The 27,616-nt window shown below is 37.5% G+C and overlaps 1 protein-coding gene across 3 annotated transcripts in view; it reads right to left on the bottom strand.

Moving 5' to 3' along the window:
- The window catches only part of RHBDF2 (rhomboid 5 homolog 2), a 58,990-nt gene that overhangs the window by 8,409 nt on the left and 22,965 nt on the right, over positions 1 to 27,616 (bottom strand). For all 3 annotated transcript variants that reach the window (XM_072403873.1, XM_072403871.1, XM_072403872.1), the window contains 11 exons: positions 16,038 to 16,153; positions 15,098 to 15,222; positions 10,847 to 11,042; positions 9,098 to 9,310; positions 7,584 to 7,712; positions 5,607 to 5,725; positions 3,537 to 3,740; positions 3,014 to 3,125; positions 1,772 to 1,846; positions 1,101 to 1,262; positions 303 to 400 (listed from right to left, as the gene is read on the bottom strand). In XM_072403873.1, coding sequence (XP_072259974.1) covers positions 303 to 400; positions 1,101 to 1,262; positions 1,772 to 1,846; positions 3,014 to 3,125; positions 3,537 to 3,740; positions 5,607 to 5,725; positions 7,584 to 7,712; positions 9,098 to 9,310; positions 10,847 to 11,042; positions 15,098 to 15,222; positions 16,038 to 16,151 — 1,547 coding nt within the window. In that variant the 5' untranslated portion in view covers positions 16,152 to 16,153. The remainder of the gene's footprint in view (positions 1 to 302; positions 401 to 1,100; positions 1,263 to 1,771; positions 1,847 to 3,013; positions 3,126 to 3,536; positions 3,741 to 5,606; positions 5,726 to 7,583; positions 7,713 to 9,097; positions 9,311 to 10,846; positions 11,043 to 15,097; positions 15,223 to 16,037; positions 16,154 to 27,616) is intronic.

Genomic DNA, 27,616 nt, shown 5'->3' on the forward strand with positions numbered 1-27,616 from the left:
CTGCTTAAAAATACATATTCTTTTATATTTTGGCTGCATTGCCGCTTCCTGGCATAGCTGGGAATAGCCTTGTCCTATTACAACAGACCCTACAGATGTATCCTGAAAAGAGAGTGCTTTTTGGACTCAACAGTCATATCTTCACACTCAACTGCTATAACAGGATAGTGCAGTTAGGATTAAAAAAAATGTAGAGGGTTGTATTAGCATGTATCTGATAGAACATCTTGGTCTTCTATATTAGGCTTTAAAACAATGGAAAATAGTTGGAGTTAAAAAAAAAAAATTTGTGAGCAGCTTACCGAGGGTCTTGATGACACACAGCTCCTGACACTCTCTTCACACCATCCTTTTCAGGTGCACTGTATTCTGGCCACTTTATAAATGTTGCCAGTGTTTCCTACCAGTGGAAAAAAAACAAAGACCATGAATTACAACTGTTTTATCAAAGCAAAAGATTTGTGTATCTGTCTATCCAGTCCTAGGTTTTGAACAGTCCCATCATACAAGACAGCCAGGTAGATGACACCACCTACATTTATGGAACACAGTGATATCTCCCCCCCCCACTATATTTAGAATGCCTGTTTAGCTTCCAGTGCTGTCCTTCCCTTTTTCAGTTTGACTGCTGCTGTATGGGGGATTGCAGAAGGCTGATATATGCCAGATTTGGGTAAACACACTTTTTTTTTTTTAATAAGCCTAATGCTTTATTATTGGATAAACAGTTGTCTCCTTTTACAACTACAATACATTTTTCACTGACGGTGTTTGTTATCAAACATATAAATATTTATTTTCTATTACTGAAATAAAAATTTTGAGGAATGGAGGAGGTGTTAAAAAAGCACCTGCTCTGGGCATCAGATATTTACTGTATGCCACATAAATGTATCCTAAATTTATTATCATATCTACAACCTATTAAATATTGTGTCATGAGCTGTAGCCCCCAGTTTCTGCAGGGGTTCCCTGAGATCCATTATTTTTCGGGGTCTTCTATTGCAAAATGGAAAGGCTGTTTGAGCTGGACAGTGATTGCCACCTAGTGGCTAATTAGTGTAAATGTGACTCAGGCTTAGACATCATGGACCACTTACCGAGCAATCCTGCTGTAGTGTCTGCACACATCCCGAATTATCATTTTGAATACAACAGCCAGACGCCCGTTCCATATCATGCTCTCTCTGGATCAGGCGCTCAATTTGCACATCTCCACGTATGCAGGGAGAAAACTTTGCCCCCAAGTGAATCAAAGCAATCTGAAAGACACAAAGCCAAATTTAGAAGATTATGTACAGCTACTCTTGTAGAATAGGGAATATGCATGTGCAAAAGTAGAAGCAAAAGCATGGAGTGCATTTAATTGCAGTGTAAATCATAAAAAAAACAAAAAAAAAAAAAACACACACAATGATGACGGCATTAGCTACCATACGGATACCATACTTTTCAAAAGGGTAAAAAAAAAAATGAGTTGATATAAATGGATATGAATAGCTAATGCTCTGAACAGGACCGCAGTGCTGCGCTTGCTTCCAAACACAGGCTCTCCTGCCTGTACCTTTACAGGTGAATTATACCATCAGTGCCTAGAGGGGGCAATGGCTACAAATAAAGCATGATCAGGTTAGAAAAAACAACCAAAAACCTTTCATCTCTGTGATGAACACAGGAGAATCAAAAAAAAAAAAAAATTACAGCATGGCACTGTCTACCTAGAAATTGTGTATTAGGTCACTAAAATAAAATTTAGGAGTTTTTCACTTACCGAACTTGGGCCTATCCAGAAATTTTCTTGCTGTATATATTTAACACTCTCATATACACCTTTGTTTCTTAATACCTAGAACACAAAAGACGTGATAAGCCACATGCTACAATGAAAATATTAGGATTTTCATACTCACAATAAAATCCCTTTCTTGGAAACCATTGAGGTACACGGGAAGTATTGTTTGGGTCAAACTGCTGTGAACAGATAAATTGGACCATAGCTCTTACAATATTAAAATGCACGAAGATCACCCTGGTAGGGAGAATCAGTAACTGATTTGGTGGAAAGCGAGATTTAAATAACTTCATAGGTACATAGTTGAGTGATTCTATTATGAAAAGAAAACAGTAAACAGGTTGAAGTAAAACTCCTGGAATGGGTATGCTGCAAAAACAGGGACAATGACACCTTGGTTAAAAAGACTTCAGAAAAATGGATTGAGATCTGCTAATTTGAGCATTGGCACAGGAAGGGTAATGGTGAGGAAAGGAAGAGAGTGAAAATAGCAAGGCCAGATTTTGTCCTTCAAAATATTATTCCCTGCAATTAATTACCATGAATACAGTGATAGTGGAAGCATGCTTTCATGCTAGTGAAGTTTTATCACTCTTTTCAACCCAAACTTTGCAAGTGACATGGTAACAAAGTTTTGGTGGAAATAATGGCAAGTTGCCCAACTTTTTATTTTATTTTACCATGGGTAGTTTTTTTTAGCAGAATGGGGTCTTAGTGAAAAAAAGTGCCTTATGAAAAATCCAGTTCCCAGAGGTAACTTTCAGGTTATTCCCTGCAATGCAATGCTCAGTCCAGTCCAGTGGGGTACAAACACAGCATTTCCAAAGGTAATCCTGTAGGCAGCAGTAGAACCTAAGGGCAAATGACTCTCCATATCCGTCAAAGGACAAGAAATGTATTTATAATTTAAATTTATGCAAATCATTTGTCCCTTTACCATATCTACACATTAAGTACAATATATATTGTTTGAAATCATATGCCATTTTGCAACTTCTAAAAGAAAACATAAGTTGTTAAACTTGTGCTTCAAACTTTTATTTTCTTTCACTGGTAATATAAAATGTTCCCATGTCTAAACAAAACTATAGAGGGGTTATTAAAGTAAAAAAACACATTTCAAAAGAGTATTCTTGTCAGTTCGATTTTTCAAATAAGGAAACAAAACCAATATATTTTACATTATGAAAGCAATTACAGAATATTAGACAATTAACTAACCAGTTCAGTGGTGGTGTGTTGTGCAAATCCAATGGGTGCAATGCCATATGTACCGATAGCGAGCAAAGTGATGAGAACGTGGACAAAGGTAATCCAATAAGTAAAGTAAGGCCTGCAAAAAAAAAGAAAATTGAATGTGCACTTTCTTTATGATTGCACTCACAAGCCAGCTTTTGAAAGTACCCCAGGCTATGGGAATTAAAGTATTTACATATTCTAAACAAGCAGCTATAGTGTTTTAAAACAAGCCTGACCTCTGTAACTGCATATATTCTACAACAACTTATCTTCAGAGGTCACGAGAGAAACTCTGAAGTCTGGTTCAGTTTGCTTGTACCCCTTACATCACCTGCTTTCTGCTTACATTAGAAGTTTGGCAGGCTACCAAATTTGTCTTGGCACTCATTAGAAATACACTTCAAGGTTTGTCTGTTTTAGACACCAACATATCTCTGCAAATTTTCAGCTCTGACTTTACCAAGATGTTAGAGATCTGTACTCATCTTGCTGTATCATATCTTACCTGTGGCTGTCAATATGCTCCAGCTGGTTTTGCACTGTGCTGCTAATACTCCGTCTGTAGGTTCTGTTTAACCAATTCCCAACAACACCTAGGCCATACAGTCGCTTCTTACGATCAAAGGCAAAGTGTTTCACCTGTGATGCAATACGTTTTCCTCTACGAGGATGGGCAGCCAAAGTAGGAGAAGGCTTCACAAACTCTCTCCTGCAAAAATAAAAAATGAAAAGCGCAATATCATTGCTCTATCCTTCCAAGTCTCATACATTAAAAATCTGGAAGTGAGTAAACTGGAGTTATTACCCCCATCAAGGTCCTTTTTATGTTGTGACATACGATAGAAAAATGAGAGCTGTATTCTTATAGACTGGTATGGTCACACATCTTCATCATTTATCCCCGGTATCCCCCTATTTATGTCATTACCAGCTTTATCACCAATCTTGCATTGCACTGAACACACAAGTTTACCATTTTAGAGTTTACATTTTATACTGAACAACACATATGCAACAAAAAAAATGTGCAGCGTTTAGGACCATTGTTGATGGGACTTGAATATCAGTAGACAGAAATGCAGCTTGCTTTTAGTTGCATACTGTTTGCAATGATTCTGAGATCATTAAATGATCATTGACATGTGCATTAAAGCTGTGGTTGGCCGTTTCCTGGCTGCATCAACCTGCTTCTACATTCCCATTAACTTTTACGGGAAGAGAAGTAGATCAGATACAAACAAAAAGCCTTTTGACATATGTCCTTGAGAAGTCATGACATATAAATAAAATAACTTGCTTTTTTGGAAATTATTTAAGTAACACCTGACTTATGTAATAGAAAAAAATAACTGGAAGATTTATAAACTGAATGCTAGCACTGCATCTTACACAATATTCTGTATTGCAATGGCCAGCAGCTTACTAAATGGCAGGTAATACTAGAAATACTAGAAAAAGAAAAAGTTTTTTTTTTATATATACACTCCAAAACTATGCTTAGACTCCTCTCACTTTATATAGGAAATAAACATTTCTTATTTTAAATGACTTATGCATGCTTGGTATATTTTACACTACCCAACACATTTATGCTAGATGTACATTGCCATACACCGGGAGATTTTAACCTGGTAAATAAGATGTGGTTGCCACTGATGAATAAACGTATTCAGTGTTATAGGTTCTTCTTACCTTTCTTCAAGTTTGTTTCCTCGCATCTTTTAGTCAGCCGCAGTGTTGGGATGCATTTTGTAATAAACCATTATACCTTCATCTTGTGAAAGATGCTAGTTTTAAATTTATCCGGTGCTCTTATAAATAATTATAAGATAAAAGTTCAAATTCCATCAAGTCCTCATGTTATTATTCATTTTATATCAGGCCTCTTTTCTTTCTGCTAGTTGTGGGAACCAGCCTGAGCCCGGCTCATCCTAAATTATGGCCATGAACTGATATTCTGCTCCTTTTGAGCTTTAGTTTGTTAGTATTTTCCCACTGGATAACCATTCTATTTATAAACTTTTTCTACTGCTAACAATTGACTACATTTACGGATTTGCATGTGTCTGCTTTGACTTAGCTAAAAATATTACTACCAAGGGACGTGCATACATGGGACATAAAAGTAGATTTGGCAGATTCAATAGATCGACAGTTTTCTTGCTGCAGAGTGTAGAAACCACTGATTCCCAACAGATAGCAAGGGCCCCACTCTACAGCATGCAAGAAGAGGCAAGCTTTTTATTTCTTGGCTGTGGCAGCTTTCTAATAAATACAAACTTTGAGGCCACACTTACATATACATGCTGCTGAAACATGTGTGCTGTGTGATGCAGTTTAGCTTAGTCTTAATGGCACCCCGATGGACTTTAGGAACACCTAGTGCTGCACCTATAGAGCAAAGCTTCTGGAAACAGAATAGTTCTAATTTATGAACTGTTATAAAAATACTAGGCAGTCTATTCACATGAGAATGTTGCCCTAACAAAGCGCACAATAACATGTGATGTGAATGTGTAAATGAGCTCTAAGACTACAAACATATATATGCCAAGACAATATTGTGAATACTGACCCACTTGGAATAGGAACCTCATCAGGTGTTGGCATATGAGCTCTATAGTAAGCAGCAGAAAGAGGAGGAGATTCAAAAACATCATCTGGCATAGAGAATGTTTCATCGTGCATGTCCACCTACAGGGAGTAAAATGGAAAAAAAAAAAAAAAAAAAAAAAAAAAAAAAAAAAAGGTAAAATATTGTTAGCAGCACCACATACATAAAGTGATTAAAGGACTTTTGTACTTATGAATAAGATAAGATAATAAGATATACCTATTCTTTTTAAGTGCTACCAAATAACTTTCTTTATCATTCACTGAGGGACACAGGAAACTAACCTTTGAATTATGATGCCATCTTCAGGAGGATAGGACGCTGGCAGTCAAAACACTTGTCTGCCAACAACGTAGATTGTTTAGCATGGTTTCTAGTTGATCCTGTATGCTAAAGCAGTGTTTTTCAACTTTTTTGAGCCACGGCACATTTTTTTACATTGAAAAAATCCTGCGGCACACCACAAATCAAAAATGTTACAAAATGACACTCTGTAGCTAATTCTTTTGTCTCTAAGAATGAACAAGAAAACTATGTTACCTACTGCCACCCACTGACATGGAAGAGTATTACATTACTCTGCCAGTCACTACAGCACAGACACTCGACAATGATAATTGGATAATTTCCCACGGTACACCTAAAGATCCCTCATGGCACACTAGTGTGCCGTGGCACAGTGGTTGAAAATCACTGTGCTAAAGTACTAGTAGAAGTCAATAGCTCTTGACTATGAAATTCATTTAATGTATTATTAAAATTGCATTGAATGTTTATAGAGTTTATTACAGATAATACAGAACTTCCATATTATAAATATACATTCTCTGCACATCTGTCATGAATTCTAACAGCCTAACTTTCTATTCAGATTATCTGAACATCACCCTTGGAATCAAAGTTATCTACAGCTAGATCTCCCACAGGGTAACCTAAGTAACATGGGGTGGAGGTATGTCGACTTTCTAAATATTCTTCTACCCAGGGCTATACTACTGTACCCCTGAGCAGTAGGCAGTCGATAAGAGAGCCCCTAAAATGCCACAGTGATATAGGCTTAGTTATTGATTTTAGACAAAAACTTTTACAGGTTAAGTTTCTAAACAGTAGCCTGGTTAATTTTGCTAGTTACTGGCCTGGATGGGCGACTAGAAAGTGTGTCTGCTTAGGTGCCAGTGTTTGTTGCCAGGTTGCCATTTATATGCCATAGAAATTTCTAGTTTATAGTCAGGATCATGGTACCAGTTGCAAAGAAACTGAGACATGCCAGTAGTATAGAGTTTATCTTGAAATGGCCTACACATTTTTTTGCTTGCTAATGTCCAATCCTCCAAAAATGGCAGCATAACAAAGATATCAGTAAACTTGTACTTGCAGTTGCCTGCTATTATCTCAATAAACCAGAAAAGCCTCATTTGCATCTTTTTCTAATTTAGTTTTTCTTTGTTACTGGTTTTGTCCATCTTTCTTCTTAGCACAGTTGTATGCCTACCACAACCAATTTCCACACTAGCTAACCTTGAAAAGGAACCTGTCACTCAGTTTGAACTTTAACATTTTTTATACTCATATTTACAAAAAAAGATTCTTGAGTTCTATGAAGAATGACTTGGTACTACACCGTGAATAGCCCACGGCAGACATTTAAACATACCACCTGCTAATTGCAGGTACATGTGAACTACTAATCTTACAAAATTTCCCATTTAAAATCTGTATTTCCAATGTGGAATATAATAAAGTACATAAAAGTACAAAAAAAGTCCTTTTAATTTTAGTTTCCATCCTTCTTACACTCCTGATGTACTGAAATGGCAGCGTTATTTTTGGTGCATGGCTGCATTTATGTTTGGATGGGGATGACACTGGTGTCTGGTGCTTAGCATGTGCTGTACACCTTGAAAATAAGTTTTAATACATAATAAGAAAGTTTCTTGCCTTACTGAAGAAGGAGGAATCCAGAGTATCTGCAGCATCTACTGTGTCCTCATCCATAAAGCTTGGGTATGCAAAGCTTCTTTTCTGTCCTGCTTTCCTGCCATGAGGAGTGTCTAGTATGGGACGACCCTGAAAAGAGAATCAAGAACCTATAAAAAATGTTACAGGTTACATTTCATATCAACATATCACGTCAGGATATTCAGCTTCATATTGGTATATGCACAGACATTCTAAATTAAATGTAAGAGACACCATTTTAGCCTCTCCTAAAGGCAGGATGCATAGGCAAAGAAAGCAAACTGTGAAAACCAATTCATGCTTTTTAAGGTAATGGCGAAGATTTTTTATTTAAAGAATTCTTTAAATTTTATGTCTGCACCTAATGTGAATTAGTAAATTATTTTCTTTAGGGCCATTTGTTGGACATTTTGTACAAATGAACACCAGGAAAACAGATAAAATACATACAAGGGAGCTCCGTTACTGTCCAGCCAGTCCTGAGAAACCAAACAGTTGAGAATACAAGTTTAAAAATATTTTACAAAAGCCTATGGCGAGACTCATTTATCCAGGTCATGGACTGGACTGAACACACAACATGTGAAACACTCTGTGGCCTTTGAATTAGACAAACAATATGGATATAAATACTGCATGAAGAATTGCGGAACAAATTCAGTTCAATGTGTATAATCACTTCAAGACATCTCATGTGCGGCTTTATTTATCACTTTTCTAAAGTTTCATTTGAATTCTTTAACAATTGCAGGAAAATGTGAAAGAACATTATGACTGTGCAGCACTGAACAATGAGAATGTTTTATTAATAGTAAATGAAAAACTGAGAGGTACGCACAGGAGTATTAATGATATTGGTGGCCCTTGGTACTATTGCACTGTGTAGCAGTTTGTTTCTTTACACCATTTCAAGGTCACAGAAACTTGGCTGTAAATAAAAGCCCAACAATAGCAATAGCAATGATATAGAAAATGTAATGAACAGAGTTATGTGAACAGTCACACACATGCTCCTGTTCAAAGTGCTTGAAGTGTATCCAAACCCAAGAAAAAAATGTCATTTTAACTTGCCAGTTTTTGTAATGTGTCTGCTTTTTTAGTTTTTTTCAGGACTGCAATCCTGTTTTAGGGTGACATGCTCCCCATCTACCCAAAAACAGGACTAGAACGACTCACCTTCCCCTTTTCTCTATACAATAAAACAGTATGCTCAGAAGGAGCTGGAAACAATATAACAGGTAGGAGTGCTCATTTGGTTTAGCATATTAGGAAAGGATAAACAGGTATTCTTCTGCACTTTCTGAAACACTTCAACTGTATATTTACCAGTCCAAAAAGGACCAAATACGGTGCTTATTAATAAGGTTTACATTCCTTTTCACTGTAAATGTAATTGCAAGATAAAACTAAGCTCTGATACATGGTTTGCCCATCATCAGTGAAAAAGATGTCTAGATCTAATGCTATAAAGATGGTATACAAGCTCAGCTTACCTTAATAATTGCAGCCGCAGCCCGGAAACTCATGTGCGCCACGCTTTCTCTCTTTCGTCTTGGTAAACGGCTGTAGCCTGAACGCACACTGGTGAAGGAGGTTAATGACAGGACACCAGGAGTCACTGGGGTTACTCCTACATGAGGGGTTCGTGGCCGATCCACCTCATCAGGCTGTCGAAATGCCCTTCCTCGTGCCAATGGGTCAACAATCTGAAATTAAGAATAATACCAAAATATTGAAAAAGCAGGGTTTTTGTTTCAATACATCCTATAGTTATTTATTCAATAACTTCATACACATAAGCAAATGTAACTAATTTACAAAGACCAATGTCCAATAGGCGCAACTAAAGGGCACATTAAAAGAATAACATTTTAAACATGTTAAATGTTAAAGAATTATGGGAACCAATGATATCAGAAACTTCTGGGTGTGTTGGATACCACGTCTCCTGCCAGCCATGACAATGTGCTATATTGATATTGCAGCTGGAAGTGGTACTAGATATCCAATACATACCACTAGTAATGTCCAATACCAGCATAGCATGTAAACTCTCCAAGAGAGTGAACATCTAACACAGACTCACACATATACACATACCCAACATTTGTGTAATTTGGTGCCAATCATTTTTAATGGCACCCAACAAAACATCTCAGTGCACTTGCGTTTCAATGAAGTGCATTGTCACGCTGTGAACAGCAAGAAATAATGCATGCACTTGTGAACTTTGCGGCAACCCAAAGAATGCTTATTCTGCAATTTAGCTCCACATTAATCTAGCTACTTTGATAAGCACGAAATTTAAATACTAAAGCTAAGTATACAAGTCAGATGATTCTCGCTTGTCACAAACAGTTGTGTTAGTCTTGGGCATAAAAATAACATGTGTACAGTGGCCCCCTGATGTTGCTCATTGATCTGCCAAAGCAGACTGATAAACAACCAATCAGGGATGATCGTTGTGCATTTCGATGAAGGAAAACACAATGGTGTGCCATTTTCTCATCCTCCCCCCTTCCCTATAGATCAGATTAGTACTGTGTGTACAGCACAAATTCATGTATGTTTCCAGAGACAATCAGCTGAAGTCCATTGGACGTCTGTACAGAGCCCAAGGCTACATTTACACTTCTACGGTTTAATTGTTTGCTACATCTATGCTGCAGTATCCAACAAAATATTTCAGATTAAGAGATGAAAAGTCTCAGCACATATAACACCTAAAAGAGGTATAGTAGCCTTGCATGCATAGTTTAAGGCAGGGGGCTTCACAGAAAAGGATTGCTACCTAACCCCCTAAACCAGTACTTCTTAGGACCAAATCAGAAAATATTTGTCTTTCAGTAGAGGTCTTGTTTAAGGTTTTAAAAGAGAGATGGTGTAAAGTGCAAGGGTTATATTTATTGTCATGGATACTTTGGATGTTAGGTATAATGTTTTCAATACTAGTCCATGACCAGTCCATGACTAGTCCATGCCACAACACTGAGAATTGCTTTGGATATCCAATTGGAATAGAAAAGCAGTCTAGTCTCCCCCTTCCCTCCTCCCAACTTCTCTATGGCTCATGAAGGAAAAACATGACTTTCAGCCTATTTTAGGCTTAGACTTCTAAAAGATTTTCTTACTGTTTCTCCCTGATGAATAATCCCTGATTAGTTCTCTGGCAAGACTCTCTAGTTTATACTTTTTCAATTTGTGAATGCCATCCTTCTAACAGGATTTAAAGCTATACATACCTTGGGCATTCGACAGGTGGCAGGGGACTCTGTGGCCTGGAAGGAGGGAGTTTCCTGGCTTGGCAGCTCCATATCTCTTTGATATTGAGGTTTAAGCTTTCCATATCGGAGGCTGCAGTGATGGAGACTTTTACGCTGCCACTGTTGTCGCTTTCCCTCCCAGTCATTGCTTACACCAAACCACTGGGCAGTGCCCCTGTAAAGAAAAAAAAAAAAGTAATTGTTAAGAACCAAGAGTACATAGAAATATTTACCCAATCTCACAAGGAGCCTATGGTCTTCTTATATCTTGTGGTTATGGGTGGAAACTTGGTACCTTGGTTTAATCTACAAATTTACCGCCGTGTCCCTGGCAGGAAATAAAATATATTAGCACTGCAAGGCAAGAAAAACACAATGCTGCACTGTGCAAAACCTTTCAAAAATGATCTGTACAAGACAAACAGGTGTAAAATATATTCATAAGCCTTCAGAAATAGTAAGATTACATTTAGTCATGCTGAATGGAACAGCTTAACAGCCTGAATGGAACAGCCTAAAAATGCACTGCCCAGGATTTTTGATGGATAATTTCAATGAAATAAAAATACTTTGGACTCCAAATGTTGAAGAATTTAGTGTAGGTGTTTTTTTTTCCATAAAGGTTACTGGACTTTTAAGTAATAGCTTAGTGCTAATCAATGCTCGTTCATAGAGGATTCACAAGCACATCAATCTTGGGAGCAAGACAGTTTATTCTCCATATGATGTAAGGGGGTTCCATGCTGGCTCTGAAATGCTGCTTTGAAGACTAATGTGCTGGTGAATCTTATATGAATAATCATTAGTCATTTGATGAGTGGCATTTCTTTACCTTCTGTGACTACACATTGTAATCTTAAAACAGACTACTATATTTAGCTTTCCTGGCAATGCTGCAAAAGCAGGGGTGTCAAACTCTGGCCCTCAAAGGAATCCTAAATATTAACTGCAGCTGGCCCACCACTGCATTGAAATAGCGCCGCTACTATGATTCCCAGCATCACTCACTTCTATAGACCAGCGAGCTCTCTGCCTATGCATAGCCCTGCACTGGACTGTTTTGTAGACGCAAATAATGCTGGGAATTTTAGTAGCGGCACTATTATAGGGAGTTTCAGTGGTGGGCCACTCATAAGATTTAGCCCCTCATTGGCCGCATCTGGCATTTCCAGCACTCCCCCTAAGCTGCAATTTTCCTTGCTACTCCAAGGCATGGACTTGAATGGTTGGATTTTCATAGAAGAATATTGTTATTATTACTGTTAGCCTGTGCAAAAAAGTTACCACTGAAATTTAACATTTGCTCAATTTTACCAATAAATTTCAAGGTTGGCCCGCAACTTTGTCTAAGTTTTTAATTTTGTTCCTCTGTGTATTTGAGATTGACTCCCCTGTGCTAAAGTTTTAAATATGTCTGACATTGTCTAGGTCAGTGTTTTTCAACGGCACATTTTTTACATTGAAAAAATCCTGCAGCATTCCACAAATCAAAAATGTTACAAAATGACACTCTGCAGCTAATTCTCTTGTCTCTAAAAAATAAACAAGGCCATTAAGCTGCCTACTGCCACCCACTAACATGGAAGAGTATTACATTACTCTGACAGTCACTACAGCACAGACACTTGACAATGGTAATTGGATAATTTCCCATGGTAAACCTGAAGATCTCTCATGGCACACTAGTTTGCCGCGGCACAGTGGTTGAAAATCAATGGTCTAGGTAATGAAGCCCTCTGGCTGTTACACACATCACGTCACAGCATCCAAGGAACCCAGATCTGTCTGGCACAACTGCCACTGTCAATATAAGGTAACTTGGAAGACTTGCCCTAATTTACCTATGAGGAATTCTCTTTAGTGAACAATCCCTGCTGACAAGTATACGTAACATTCTCCACAAGTTCTCCTGAAGAAGCCTGTAGGCGGAATGCACCTTTTCTGTTATTTATTCATTGAGGATTCCTCTGTATAGTCTTACCTCCCATGAAGTTTTTAATGGGAGTGACCAAGTTGTATTACTTAGGTTGTATAGAGATAATAGATTGAGATTGATGAGAATGATTACCCAATTCACCTTATAAACTTAACTCAGAATACATTTTGCCACATGAAAACCCCAGCTTCTTCTTCGTTGCTTTTTCCTGTCTTTAGGTGACTTTACCTTCTGTGACTACACATGTAATCTTGAAACAGACCACATATATTTAGGCTCTCCTTGCAATGCAGCTAAAGTTTTCAATGTGCCCGATATGGTCTGGTAATGGAGTAAAAATGTGGTTACTAAATGCCATCATGTGAAGACTACTCTGAGTTTAGAACTCACATCAAGTAAGCTTATAGAAGATAATGGAAATGCTGTACAGAAGGAGACGGAGAGTCGGGTGGTAATTCAGCTTTTAATGTCTTAAGTTTCTTCCTCTGCTGGAATCTTTTAAGTACCCAGCCCCAATATATGTGTAAAGTAAGAGCGTTCATTACTAAATTATTCCAGGAATCTCTGCTAATACTCCAATTTTTTACACTGTTGATTTATTTCCTTCTTACTGCTAGCAATGCTTTCATTCCTAGAAGCATTCAACTGATAATGTCCTAGGAAATCAGGCAAAAGAATAACAGACTTTACTACACCTAGACAATTTACCCTTTAAACGATCAGGCTACCAAAAATTATTTCTTTAGTACATATTTGGGAAATCAAAGTATGTATAGCCAAAAGAAAGTTTTTATTACTGAATAAAGCTGGCCTTTTTTTGTGTCCCATCAGGGAGATTTCACTATACTTCCTCCTCACTAGAATCGGTGTCGCATTGGGAAGATTTACCCATTCTCCATTTTTTCGTACCGTTAATAATGTTCACCAGGACAAAGAACAGTGTACTACATTACAATCTGACAGGGTTCCTATCCTTTCAGACTCTATCCAAATATACTTGAGGTTAACTAAATTTACTATCCCAAGGGAACCACTGAGATTTGAAAACCTGCACAATTGGTGTTGCCAATATTACAGGGTTTGACTCATTTTAAAATCGCTTGCCTGTTTTACATTTTGTCCAATGCCAAGAAAGACACGACAGTGCTCAACGCAGAATTTTTTTCAAGCCGAGTGGGAAGAAATTGTAGGTGGGTGGCAGCCCCTGTATTGTGATCAAACTCTTTAGTAACCACCCAAAAACAACCGGGTGGGTGCTGAAAAGTGCCGGGTGGTGCGCCCAGCTAAAAGGGCCTGGGGAGAACCCTGCATGAAAAACACAAAGCGGCTAGAAATGCAGCCAGGAACTATGGCCAAGAGCTAATTCTAGGTGTTGAATAATTGCACCAGATTACACCTATAAATGTATAAAGTTTTTAAAAAGGGTGAACAGGTCCTAGAGCGGAACTATAGTTTCACATGTGCAGCTCAGTGAAGGATGCTGGATTAAGCCTGGTATCCCGGAATCCCCCCAGGCTGCCAGGACTGAATGAACTACCATGTGCAGGAGATACATAATGCTGGGTTATTCAACCAATATGGCCGACGACCTGACAACACCTGGGAGTGGATTGGATAAACATGGGAAATGGTTGCACCTGCAATGTGGTGAGGTCAGGTGTAAATAAGTTGCCAACACCCGGGTACATGTATTTAATTGCAAAAGGGTCATTGCATAATAACAAAAACAATCCATAACAACTAACACAATACCCAACTAAAAAATACTGTTTGCTTTCAACATTCCTATACTTCTACATACTTTTTAATACAGAGGTTGTCTACTTAAAGCTACCCCTTCTTTGACAGTTATCTAAATGGAAGCCAGAACCCCTAGAGATCAATTTGCTATCGTTGTCATGAATGCTGACAAGATTGGGCAACATCAAAACTACCACACAGAAAACCAATACATATCCAAGAAGCTACAACATGCTGGTATACTATGATTACTTCCAGCTGTACTGCATCAATAAGGAAACTACTGAAGCTGGCAAATTCTAGCAATCCTGTCGCCAGCTCCAGCTGTGATACACATTGCTTTCAATGGCTGCACAATAATTAATGCTAAGAATAACTATTCTGCAGCTACTACACAACAACTAATGTCCTACTAACAACTGCATTTACATTAGGCAGATCACATTCACATAGGCACCTAAAACAAATGTAGGTTTCTTTCCTTTATTTATGTTAAATGTATTACTACATGTATCACACAAATGTGCATTTAATGAAAATGATATCTTCCTTACTTTCGTATGCTTTGTGAAAGTGAAGTTTGCCTTCTGAAGCCAGGCCTTTCATTTGGGGCTCCCTCTTCTGTCCGCTGTGGTTCCTGCAAGCTCACACTTTTTCGGTACACTGGTTTAGCCAGAGGCTGAAGAAAACAAAGAAACATGCCACACCTGTTTAAGTATTCCTGAAGAGCAAATCGAGACAAGTTAACTAATTTAATAAACTAAAATAACTATAAATAACTACACAGAGGATCTCAACTAAAACAGTTTGCTGTGGAAAATTCAATGTGCTGGTGTGCCCAATTAAATCACATCACACAAATGTAGTGAATTATGTATTTTCAAAGCAAAGCACACATGCACTGCATTGTAAGATATGTTTACGGTGACCTTATTTAATCAATGCCAACCCAGAGCAATGCACTAGTAAGAATTTTCTTTTTGCAGGCTGACTGGTAGGTATGCTGGAAAACCTTGTACTACAAGCAGGAACAAGACTATTAGGAAATGAATAGTGCTTTCGTAAGTGTGCGTGCTTGCTTGTCCCCTCTTTTACCAGGTAAAACTTTGAATCTTCTAGTATCTTTATGTCATATATTCTTGGCTGTCCTGTTTACAAAGCTCAGTAGCTTAGGTTAAGATCTACACACAGGTGCACAAATGATATTTAAACTAGAAACTCCTTCCTTTGATTTTAAATGCTACTGCCTATGTTTCTATTGACAGCAAGCCTGAAAGGAGAGAGCTATTTATGTGCTTATTCTTTAGAATAGCTATAGTGCTCTGCAAAATAAAATGTGTGCATGTGTGGGTATATCACACAAAATAACATTCAACTGAAAATTAACCAATCAAATCAAACCAACACTATACTTTTCAGTTAAAAAAATAATTACTATAGCAAATGTTTATTAAAATAAAGTGTGAATAAAAGTTGCTGCCCTAGCTATCATACTTGAGCCTGTTTAAGGTCTCGTTCGCCTTCAGTGGGAGGGATGGTGATGGAAAGATGAGGCGGCTTCCGGCTTTGTAAACGTGAGCTGCTTCCATTCTTGTTAACAGACGCCATCTCTAAACAGAAAGAAAAAGTATAATATTATTTTTTAATAAACAGTATTTATATAGCTCCAACATAATACACAGCACTGTACATTAAATAGGGGTTCCAGACAGACAGATATGTGATAAGTACAGTTTGAAAGAAGTGAGCAATTTCATGTTCTTCTGCTTGAAAAAAAAATGCAGGTCAAAAAAGAACAATTTTGGTTTTTAATGAAGCCCTATTCACAAAGCATTAGGCTGATGTTATATTGGCAATCCTGTCATACAGGGCACGGAAATAAATACTCCTACTTCAGTTGTGTTGTTCCTTGTTGTATGGGTAAGCAAGTCATCACTCCCTTGCTGATGAGTTACATTTCCTGGTGATTGCGTCAGTGAGGAAGCAGCAACTTGCTCATCTGGTCAGGGATAGAAGCTGACCAGTAACACAACCACCGGTCCCTTACATAAGGATATTAATTTCGATTTTTAGCCATGTGTTTGTTCAAATCCCATGGGAGCCAGCTAGAAATAAATCTTACTTTTGGAAAACTAAAGATCTCACTTTCAGCTCTGTGAAATGAGCCGGAGGATGCTTATCAGTGTACTCTGTTACAATTGCATGTGTATATGGGTATGCTCAGTCATTTTACAATGCCACTGGAAATACTGATGCAGAACACAACTCCTGGATTACACACAGTGTGCGTGCAGTGTTCTCCCCAGCCCCTTTTAGCTGGGCGCACCACACAGCACTTTTTAGTAACCACTTGGCTGTTTTTGGGTGGTTAATGATGAGTTGAGTCACAATACCGGGGCTGTCACCTACCAACAATGTTTTTCCCACCCAGCTTAAAAAAAGAATGAACACTGGCGTGTACTATAATTGGAGTGATTTCTTACAATCTAATTGTGCTGCCAAGTTACAATTGAAAAAAACAGAACAAGTGGCTATACAGTGTAGATGTGATAGTAAGGCTCAAAAGTGTACAAATAAGAACATAGAACATGCATGATACATATCTACATTTAATAATATTTAAAATTACATTGGTCAGTTAAGTTTGTATGTTCCCCTATGTTCATAACTTTAGGGGAAGGAGGAAACAGACAAAATATGTTAAAAAATTAACACCATGCCGTACAGTAGTACAGCACCACATACAATAAAAGGAATATTCCACAAGACTGTTTTCCTAAAATAGAGAAGAAATCAACATACAAACAGTCATGGATTTAATAAAAAAAATCCTAAAACCAAAGGGTAAAAAGGAAAGGTGGGAAGTCCCTTGTAGTCTGGGGATGAACTCAACACAGTTCACACCACAGGCTCAGAGGACATAGCTAGGAATACAGTGTACATTCAAACTGTAGGGTGCACGGGGAAGAAAAGGTGGCAGGGAAGAGGGATATAAGTGAAGGGGCAGTTATACTTGGCCTTCATGGGTTGTCACTTTTTCAATATGTCTTTCTATACCAAATAAATTACTAAGGTAAAATCTCAGTTACACAGACTAATAGAACAGGATGCATGCATCAAACCTGCTAAGAGAAGCATAGCCTGCTACTTGAACAACCGAACACATATCTGTGTACCTGTATGATAGCTCACCACCGGTTATTGGGGCACAACACCATACTATCTCTGCAATAGGACTAGCCAGGCATTAACCTAGATGCAACTTAAGACCTAGAATTTTCGCCCTATTGGAGCTGAAAGTCTCTGAGTGGAACATCTGCATTCTTCTGTCTTGCTTTCCCAGAAGAAGATCAACAGAGCGAAACGCATGAGGACAGAGACAATATCTCCTCACATAATATTTTTTTGGTGTATTACCCCTAAATTGAATATGTATGTGTTGGTATAAACTTGTTCATGTTTAAATATCCCATTACTAGAAATTTAATACACATTATTAGAAACCCATTTATTATTAGGTAGGTGTCAAATTTACATATAAGTACCCAAATTTATCAAAGCCCAGCCCCAATGTATTAATGCCAACAAATTCCTCTCTAATTTCCGGAACTCTCCTTGGTCAGAATATACTCTCCCACTTCTATGTAAGATCAACATAATGCACAAGTGCAGGGGAGGATAGGTAAAGGCAACCTGGTTGGTTGGTTAGGAATGTCAACCAACTGGCCCTTTTCCATTCCAATAACAGATTACAAAATAAGGTGTATCTTGCAATATTTGTTATTGTGCCACTGTTTTTTTATAGACATGGTGAGTGTATCTAAAGGACATGGTTTTCTGTGACACACCTTTTTTTATTTTCCAACTGCTTTCTTTGTGTCCTCTGAATTCAGTCATGCAAAATCTCAAAGTCCCAAAGGAAGTTGTTGCTGGAAAACTTTCCTCTAATAAACGCAGTCATCACAGGTCTGAATAGTAGTTATGGGAAGCTATAAAATGCGCTGCAAGTGTTGCTGACTGTGCAGCCTCCTTCAACTGATATCAGATTGACAAAATGTTTCAACTTGGAGCCATCAGACCAACTTTTCTGGCACTGGGTCAGGGGGACAAATGCTCCCAGCCCCATCCTTCCCTGCACATGTATCAAATGCAGTGCCACCTTACACCTGCATCCACATTTTCTAATTAATCAGATTTATTATTTCATCCAAAATATACTGATTGGATAAGATTTTAATTTAAAAACTGCAAACCACAAAATCAGTACTCACCCATGAGACTATGACACATGCAATAAGACTTTGTAGCCAGCTGTTTATCAGTAACCAGATAGCAAGCCATCATATTTTCCACACATGGAGGAAAACTAAGGGAAACATGCAAACTACTTATCTACTGGCACTGGGTGCATGAAACAAGATTCCAGCACCACAGAATAAGCAATTTATTGAATTACACTTTTATTTAGGTTTCAATATAGACCTCCTACTTAATACATTTTGTAAAATAAAAACTACAAAAACAAAACAAAAAGAAAGGAACCATAGTGGAAAATAGGTGACCTAGCATCCAACACTCCCAGAAGCTCATAAGTTTAGCTCCAAGACAGTTGAGATCAGGCAGTGGGACAACGTAAGTATATACATTTTTCCCTAAAAGAAGGGATTTTTTTCAGGCCTTGTGCACATGGGCTTCAGCTTTTGGAAAAAAACTTTGGCAAGCTTTTCTTTTTTGAATAAGAAAACTTTTTAGTTCCACTTTAGGAATGGTAAGCAGACATCATAAGGAGTGCAGATTGCCACTTTAAACAGGTTGCCAGTCGGCTTTTACCAAGCCTCAAACAGTGCAGAAGCTTACTGAAGCCCATTAGCAGCTTGTTTAAGCTTGTGATACCCAGCACTTCCATTAAAGCTGTAGTTTAATCTACTCAAATATCAAATGCTTTGATGACCTTACTAGACAGGTTGCATTTCCATGCTAGAGAAATGCCTAAATGTGATGCTGAGCCTCCAGTACATACAAGAGCGGGCCGGAGACAGTACAGCCGTCAGGAAATTAGGCAAGCTATATTTAACTTGTAACTTCTAAAACACACTGTAATCAGCTGATGAAGCATATTAGTGAAGGAGAGACTGTATAACTGTGAAAAACTTTGAAAAAAAAAAGTGCAGTTCCTACTCTGGATCTGGCTTAAAAAAAGCTCTAAAATACTTTGCTGTACGCACATACATACTTTGCTCATATACACACTGAAATGTGATCACAGCTCCTATTTTTTTAAAACAGCAAAAAGTTGTTTAAATGAGATTAAAAACAATTTTTCCTTTTCAATCTACAGCCAGCCTAAATAGAGATATTTCTCTGTAACCATGTTAAATATAAATTCACTAGGGGTATGACATTGCCTGACGTTTGATTGTCTTGATTAATGGGTGTTTTTTTTTCCTTATTACAACTGAGACTGATTGCAGAGCCTTCCAGAGATCACTATGAAATTAGGACATTACTAAAATCCATGTAAAATACACTACAATAAAAAAAAGCAGAGGAAATAAAACCCTATAAACCCTGCAAAATGCATAATAATGATGAGGAGCAAACTCGAATTTCCCCAGAGGAACCAGAGTTAAAATGTAAATGTCCACAGCTCTACCAGCAGACACATCTGCCAATCTCTCCAGTTCAGCCATCGGAGTAAAAATTATAAACTTAAATCAGTGCTTCATTTGAGCCCCTGTGAGTGGACTACTTAAAAATCCACGTGGGATTCCAAGCAGTGCTATCAAGACTGACAGACACTATGGTTTTAGAAAAGATGTCTGCCGTGGCCGGAGATCATATGCACAAATTTTATAAAGTTTGGACACCCTGGCTAGATCATCACTCTACCCCTGTGTTAGATCGCAGATTTTTAGAATTATGATTAATCATCAAACTGGTCTTTATTATTAGCCTCGAGTACTTTGGTTTTATTTTGTTTTTTTTTTACTCCTTATAGTTGTTATTACTAGTTTGTGGTTTTTTTTGTTTTTTTTTGTTATATTTTGCCATGATGCTGTAATTTCCCTTTTATTTCTTTGTTTTAGTTTTTTTTCTCTTTCTTTTGCTATGTATAATATGAAAAACTTCAATAAAAATTAAAAAAAAAAAAAAATCCACGTGGGAATATCATACTGAAATATTGGCAGTCGCCTGTTCCGCGGTAGTTATATTTGTACTTTTATGGCGCTTCAGCGGTCACCTCGGTTACTAGAATCGTTAGGCAATGACTCTGCTAGGAGAAGGCAAGTTGCTAATTAACAGGTCCCTGGATTTCATGGGGAGAGGCTGGTACAAGGCTAGGCTATAACAGACGCTGGGATATAAAGATCACAACTCCAAATCAATAAAGCACCTGTGGCCTATTGGATAACATAAATAATTCAGATATTTGAAGAGGTCATAAAGAAGCAGATGTCACATTTAATGTCTGCAGCTAATACATGAACTCTAGACACATTTTCTAGTGTTTCAATAAACTAAAATGTAAAATTGGTGAACAGCTTACAACCATGAAGAAGAATTCTTGTTGGGAGTCATCAATATATTTCTATTCCAGAATGGCTGCAAATGTGCCTTACTGATTGTTTAATGGATATCTAAACTCAAGACAAAAAATTTCATATATTGCAGAAAACCATCCTTGAATAAGGTGGCAGGATTGGGGTTTATTTTAGAGTATAAATAATTTCAGCAAATATGGATGATCTTGCCAGTATATTCACTTCTTGTCCATGGATACCTTAATTTTATCAGCTTTTCCAGCAATTTCTATAGACTACAGAATAATTCAATCTATAACACAATTGTACTTACAGTGCTGTTTGTAGTCCAGAACCACTAGTACAAGGAGTGAGCGTTGTCACCCTAATACAGGAAGTTCACCAGGAGAAAGAAATCCTGGAAAAAGAAAATGAATGCAGCCACTGCAATATAGCATTTTTTTGTTTATTATGTTTGTTTTTTTACACTTTAACCAGAATATAAATGTCTAAACATCCTTCTCAGGGAAACCAGCTGGCTTCAAAATGTAGTCAACCCATAACATATTTTATTGCTGGGTAAATACACGTAGGCAAAATTCATTTTCGGCTTTCTATATATACCTGCTACTTGTCTGTGCTTCCAGATGCACCTATTTTTTTTGTGCATATTTTATTTTAAAAAGAAAGCAGGAAGGTGTGCAAGACACCAGTGCCTAAGGAAGCAGTAAAGACACCGCTGCAGTCCCTGAGAGATAAAAGAAGCCAAGGGTGATGCCACCTGATAGCACTAATTAGCACTTTCAATAAAGCTTAGCTTATTTTAGGACAATCAATAAAGGTTTTAGCATTTCCATTACTAAGAAGCGATATTCTGCATCTCCACTGGATGCAGAGACCCCCCAACTGGTTCTCAGATCACACTGAGGTCTAACCATTCCAGTCTTTTTAACCCTAAAATGTTTGGCTGCAATTTTACTTGAAAGTGGATGACGGAGAAAAATATTTAGTATGCCTTTGAAAAATATTCCAATTTTCACAGTTTCATCCCTTTAAGCTGCAAGTACAGGAAAACACAGGTTGATGTGTTCTCCTATCCATCTAACAAATATATTCAATTGATGATCATAACAAGCAGTGCACTAATTGCTCTGAACAGTACACGACAGGTTAGGGTCAACATAACTGGTGCTCTTTAAAGCTCAAAAATATTCAGTTTTGCCTGCATTACACCCCTCTTCAACACCAAGACTGAGGACAGTCATATTGTAATAATGCAGAAAGCAGCACTGATTTAATTATATAAGTTCAGCTAGCTGTATGACCAAGGACTACTTAAACCTCAAGAAAATCAGAAGTGGACCCATCGTATCATATGACCTGCCTGAAGTATATTAAATATATAAAATACTGCTGGGCGGGCCTGGGGTCCAAATATTAGCTTTAGATAAGACTCTGAGGGGGTGACTCCCCACTCAACTGACCATTTATAAAATTTATAATTTTTCAATTAACTCCCCTAGCGGTATTCCAGAGTGAGACTCAGGGTGGATTTTCCATGCAAAAATCGAAATTAGAAAGAAAAAAAAAAAAAAATAGGAAATTATAGCCCACTATGAAAAATACATTTCCATGCACAAAATTGTAACGCTTTTTGCATGGAAATTTGGACAGAATTAGACCGCTAGGGAGGTTACCCACACATTTGTGTAGTTTTATAGATGTGTAGATGTATGAAATATTTTTATTACCATTATTTTGCCCAGCTGTAAGAGTTATTTACCTATGTCTATTAGACTTTTTTTCTTGGAGTTTTTTTTTTAACATACAATATTTTATATCAATAAAGATAAAATGGCCAGTGCGGTTTTAGGACATCTGAATCAGTTCCATTCTCTGCTACCCCTAGACACCTCCATCATCCCCACCAGTCACGAGGTAGTAAGGTGTGTTCAATTGTGTGTACTGATGTAACATAATACAAAATCAGTATTTTGCAAGCGGTAAACTCACCTGATCCAGCAGGTGAAACATTTTATAAATTGGAATAATTTTTAAACATGAACATTAGCAAATAAAGCATGAAAAAAAAATGAGCATGTTATGCTTTTAGAGAACTGACCACAAAGTCTCATACATGAAGACCAATCATTAAAGATGAGTGGATGAAAATATGTGTGCTGCTTTTGTCAGGTAAGACAGATTGCAGATGTCATTTCTCTAATGCAGGTCAGTGATTGGTTAGACAATACTTTTGTTAAGCTTCTAAAAGCAGCTCCACAGATGACCCCGTACAACTCATTCAATTAAAGACACACTGGTATGGTAACCTTGCCCTGTTTATATCCCTGCAGATGATGTATACCAATCTCTCTTGGGTAATCACTGATGCAATCAAAGAAAGAGAGAAACAGAAATCCACCAGGCACAAATTAAGAAACACAGGAGACACTACAAATACATTTTTGTTGGTATAAATAAAACATAATTTAGCAACTGGCTGTGAATTGGGTTCATACACACAGTCTGAAGCATAGGACTATTTTGAAAGCTTATACTCTGGAATAGTAAGGAGTAATGACCTCAAATGTTACAGACTTGCAGCCACAAAGCCACAGCCTTCACAACGAATTAATCATGTAGAGTTGGATTTTAGTATAGCTAACACAGGCAGTGGCCTTAGGGCAACAGGGCAGCACACAACCACCCACATTTCACGCTGCTGACTGTCACATTCTTGTGTACAATAAAGAGTTCTAAACTTATCTTGTCTGGCAATGCTATCCGGCCAGGTTCTTAGTTTTTGTCCCTGCAGGGTTTGTGCATTTTATTGGAGGAATAGTTTATCAACTCAAGTTATGGACAGATGCTTGATTATAGTTGCTGGAAAGACTGTTGGTGAAAGTTCCCAGCGACGGCAGGAAGTAATCAGTGTTGTACAGACAGCGTTGATCATTCTCTGAGGAGAGGATGGGGAGGACAGGCGGGAGGAGCCATGCTGCATCATTCCAATTAGGAAATCGCAGCGGTCATTTGTGACGATTGTCTAGTGACACATGTTTACCTGAAACGGTCACAAATGTTTGCCTGAAGCAATAGAAACCTGATGACTGTACACAGCTATTCAGTTAATTCTTACTTAAGAGCCTTCAAATTATTGTACCTTTGCATAGTCCCTTGAAGGTATACATATGTATTTGGGCAAACTGTCTTTCTGCCTTTAGTCATGGTGCATGCATGACAAATGATCTTTATTATGTAAAACAGCTACTTTTAGTGTCCATTCACATTAATGTTTCACAGTGACCTTAAAAAAACTTGCATTACACCCCAATATCTGGTAATGTATGTACCATTGTGGATGCCATTTATTTTAAATGACACCCTAAATTATTATTAAGTCAACACATCTTCACTTTTCCAATAAGTCCATTTAAGAAATGCACAGGCTCTAAATATTCTTGCATTGTTCTGAATACAGGTAAGCCTCAGTCGTGGTAAAATCTTGAACTGGGGAGATCAATTCTCTATTACTACAAGGACTAGACTAGAATTACATCTCAGGAGCTGGTAGGCATAAAAAGTCTTGTGCCGTAAGCCCCACCCCTGAGCACAAGACACACCCCCAAGTTACACCTTTATACTTCATTTACCTTCTATTTCTGTCATTGGCCCTTCTCTCACACCTCCAACTCTCTCATTTGCTCATCTCCAGGCACACGTCTATCATGCCATATGGCTAACCCAGCCCTATACATAAACCACAACAATTTTTTTTTTAATTGGTAATCAACCAGGGACATCTGGCTTTGAAATGCAATCTGCATAGAAAGCTATTTATATCCTCCTATTTTACCTAGTTTTACCTTTCAGTGTTGTCAGATGGTTACCTTTCCTAATATAAGGCTCCCAAACAGCATTACTGGCCCTGCCTGAATTTAATAGATATGAGAGGTGAGATGTACTGTAATCCAGAAGGGGAAAACTGCACATAACTAGAATTTTTGATAACACATAGAAGGAGTGAATGTTTAGCAGATATGTACTACCAGAATCATTGGGTTGAAACTATTAAAGGTTTAGAGGATGCTTATATTTTTGTGCAAGGTAAATACATTGTGGCAGTATATCATCAATAATCCAGTGATGTTTCTGCAAAAACCCTGTTCTATCCTGCATAGTATAACCGGAAATAATACTGAATGTCACAATGAGGATTAGAAATTTCTCTTTTGTGTTTAGTATAGTAGAATTCTCCACTACATCAATACAACACACAAGGGAACGTTTAGAAATGACAACAGCGACATTATAATGTGGTTAAAGCTCACTAACATTTCCCCTGAATGTCATTTATTCTAGCGGCAGAAAATGAATATATTAAAATAAATACACAGTAATCTTTTGTCCTAATGCACTTGTCCTGGGTGAGAGAACAAGAGAATGCCCTTTCTGTCATATCCTGCCTGTGTAGTAAAACCCACACAGATGCAGATATCCAGAAAGGCAATGTTATGTGTACAATAGTCATTGTGACACATGGTGGAATGGGTAGCCATATCCTCATAGTTCTGTAATGTGTGTATTACAATATACACACCCAGTTCTATTATTTCAGTCGTTTAAAAAAAAAAAAAAAAAAAAAAAAAGGGACAATATCTGCCTTATGTTTTTTTTTGTTTTTTTAATACATTTTTTATTTGTATTAGAATTATTCTTATGATCATGCCCACCAGATAGCTCTGCACTTTGTCTCCATTAGAAGTTGTCCTTGGTATGTATGAAAAACAAGTAACAAAACCAACCAACATGTTTTGGACTTCTGGGGGCAACCACCAGAAGAAACCCACAAGAACAGGGGGAAAAAAATGTTAATGGTGTTATTGCCAGGATTTGAAACTAGGATGTGCATTTTATAATTTGTTAAAAAAAAAAAATATAACAGGAGACATTTCTATGTAGTAAACCCAATCACTATAACATCCATGTCAATGTTGTCCGTGGATAAAATATGCAGGCAATGAAGATGGATGGTCCATGTTCATAAACTCGGGTGAATGTGATGACAAACATTGACAATGGAGACAATTTACACTTTTAAAAATATTATACAGTCATATTTAACTGTTGGCAGAACGACACAAAACAGTGCTGGACCTAATTAAATAGGATCGTTCAGTTAGAAATTTAATTTTACTTATAATAGAAGTCATACTGCCATATTTGGAGTTTTTACTGTCCTAGGTGAACCAGAGTTCCCTCTGTGCTCTATACATAAGTCTCTCCTCTTGTCCTAAGTTACAGTTATTAGACTATTAGACTTTACAGTTAAAGTTCTAATAAAAGCCTACAAAGGAGAAAAGGGAACACCTTCTTCTGTTTTTCCATCTAACCCTGCTTTATTGTAGAGAAATCCTCTGGCTGAAGGTTTCTTTAGAAGCTGCTACAACCAGAAGTTATGATCCCCCATCTTACCTTTAGTGCTTAGTGGTTTCCTCCACTTCATTACTAAGTTCAGTAGTGATGACTGATGTTTATTATTTATCTAATCATCTGTTTCTGCTTTTTCCTCCAGCTACCCCACAACTTACATAGCTTACAAAACAAGAGAAACATTTGTTCATTGACTATACCCATGAAAACACAGCAAGTTTTATATTTACCATTCTGCTTCCCTTCTTGCCCCTGCTGTTACCCCCTTAAAAATGTCTCTTGAAGATCTGGCTCATTGATGTAACCCCATATGTAAGTATCATAATGACATCCTAAAGCAAGAACACCTACAGGGATGCCAATGTACTCTTTGGCACAAATGATAAAAAAAAACTTCTGTTTGCAACTCATTTCCCTCTCTTAGGATTTCCTAAATGTTCTTTCAGCCAGGATCTGCTGTTTTCATGGAGGTCTTTAACTGAAGAATTGTTTTTTTTTAAACCAGCAAACTACTGAGCATGCATCAGCCAGCTAGAAAAAGTAAAATAATTGTTTTTTTTTTTGTATTGGGGACAATGCAATTTCCTGTGGAATACAAGATTCATACTTATCCACTCTCTGTCTATACTATTCTAAATTTATAATCCACATGTTGCAAAATATCAGAAATTATGTATTGCATCCGTGATGTTTTCATTCTGAACTGATTAGACCTCTATTCCGTGTTGGGACTATATGTACTATGAATCCATGATACTCGCATCCTGTGGGAAAAATCACAGGCAGTCATTGGATAAAAAAACAGGCCAACAGTGGAGTAGGCAGAGTAATGTTTAAAGCATTTCACTAATCACACCCAAAGTATTGCATGGCGACATGATTGCTCCAGCAGAGTACTTTCGTAAAAAACGGGTAACAAAAAGGCAGTGAAGGGACCAGTTACTGAAAAAAAATGTCCTCCTGCTAGGACAAGATGGAATATGAGCTTCATATTGTGGAAGGATATTTCTACAAGTATAATGCCTGTGCTTTTTATTTTTACATTTGCAGTGCTGATATAGGTCCACTCTTGGCAATGGACAGAAGAGTTGACTTTGTGATCGGGTATAGCTGTTAAAT

This window comes from Pyxicephalus adspersus, chromosome 3 (genome assembly GCF_032062135.1).
Source record: "Pyxicephalus adspersus chromosome 3, UCB_Pads_2.0, whole genome shotgun sequence".
Lineage (NCBI taxonomy): Eukaryota > Metazoa > Chordata > Amphibia > Anura > Pyxicephalidae > Pyxicephalus > Pyxicephalus adspersus.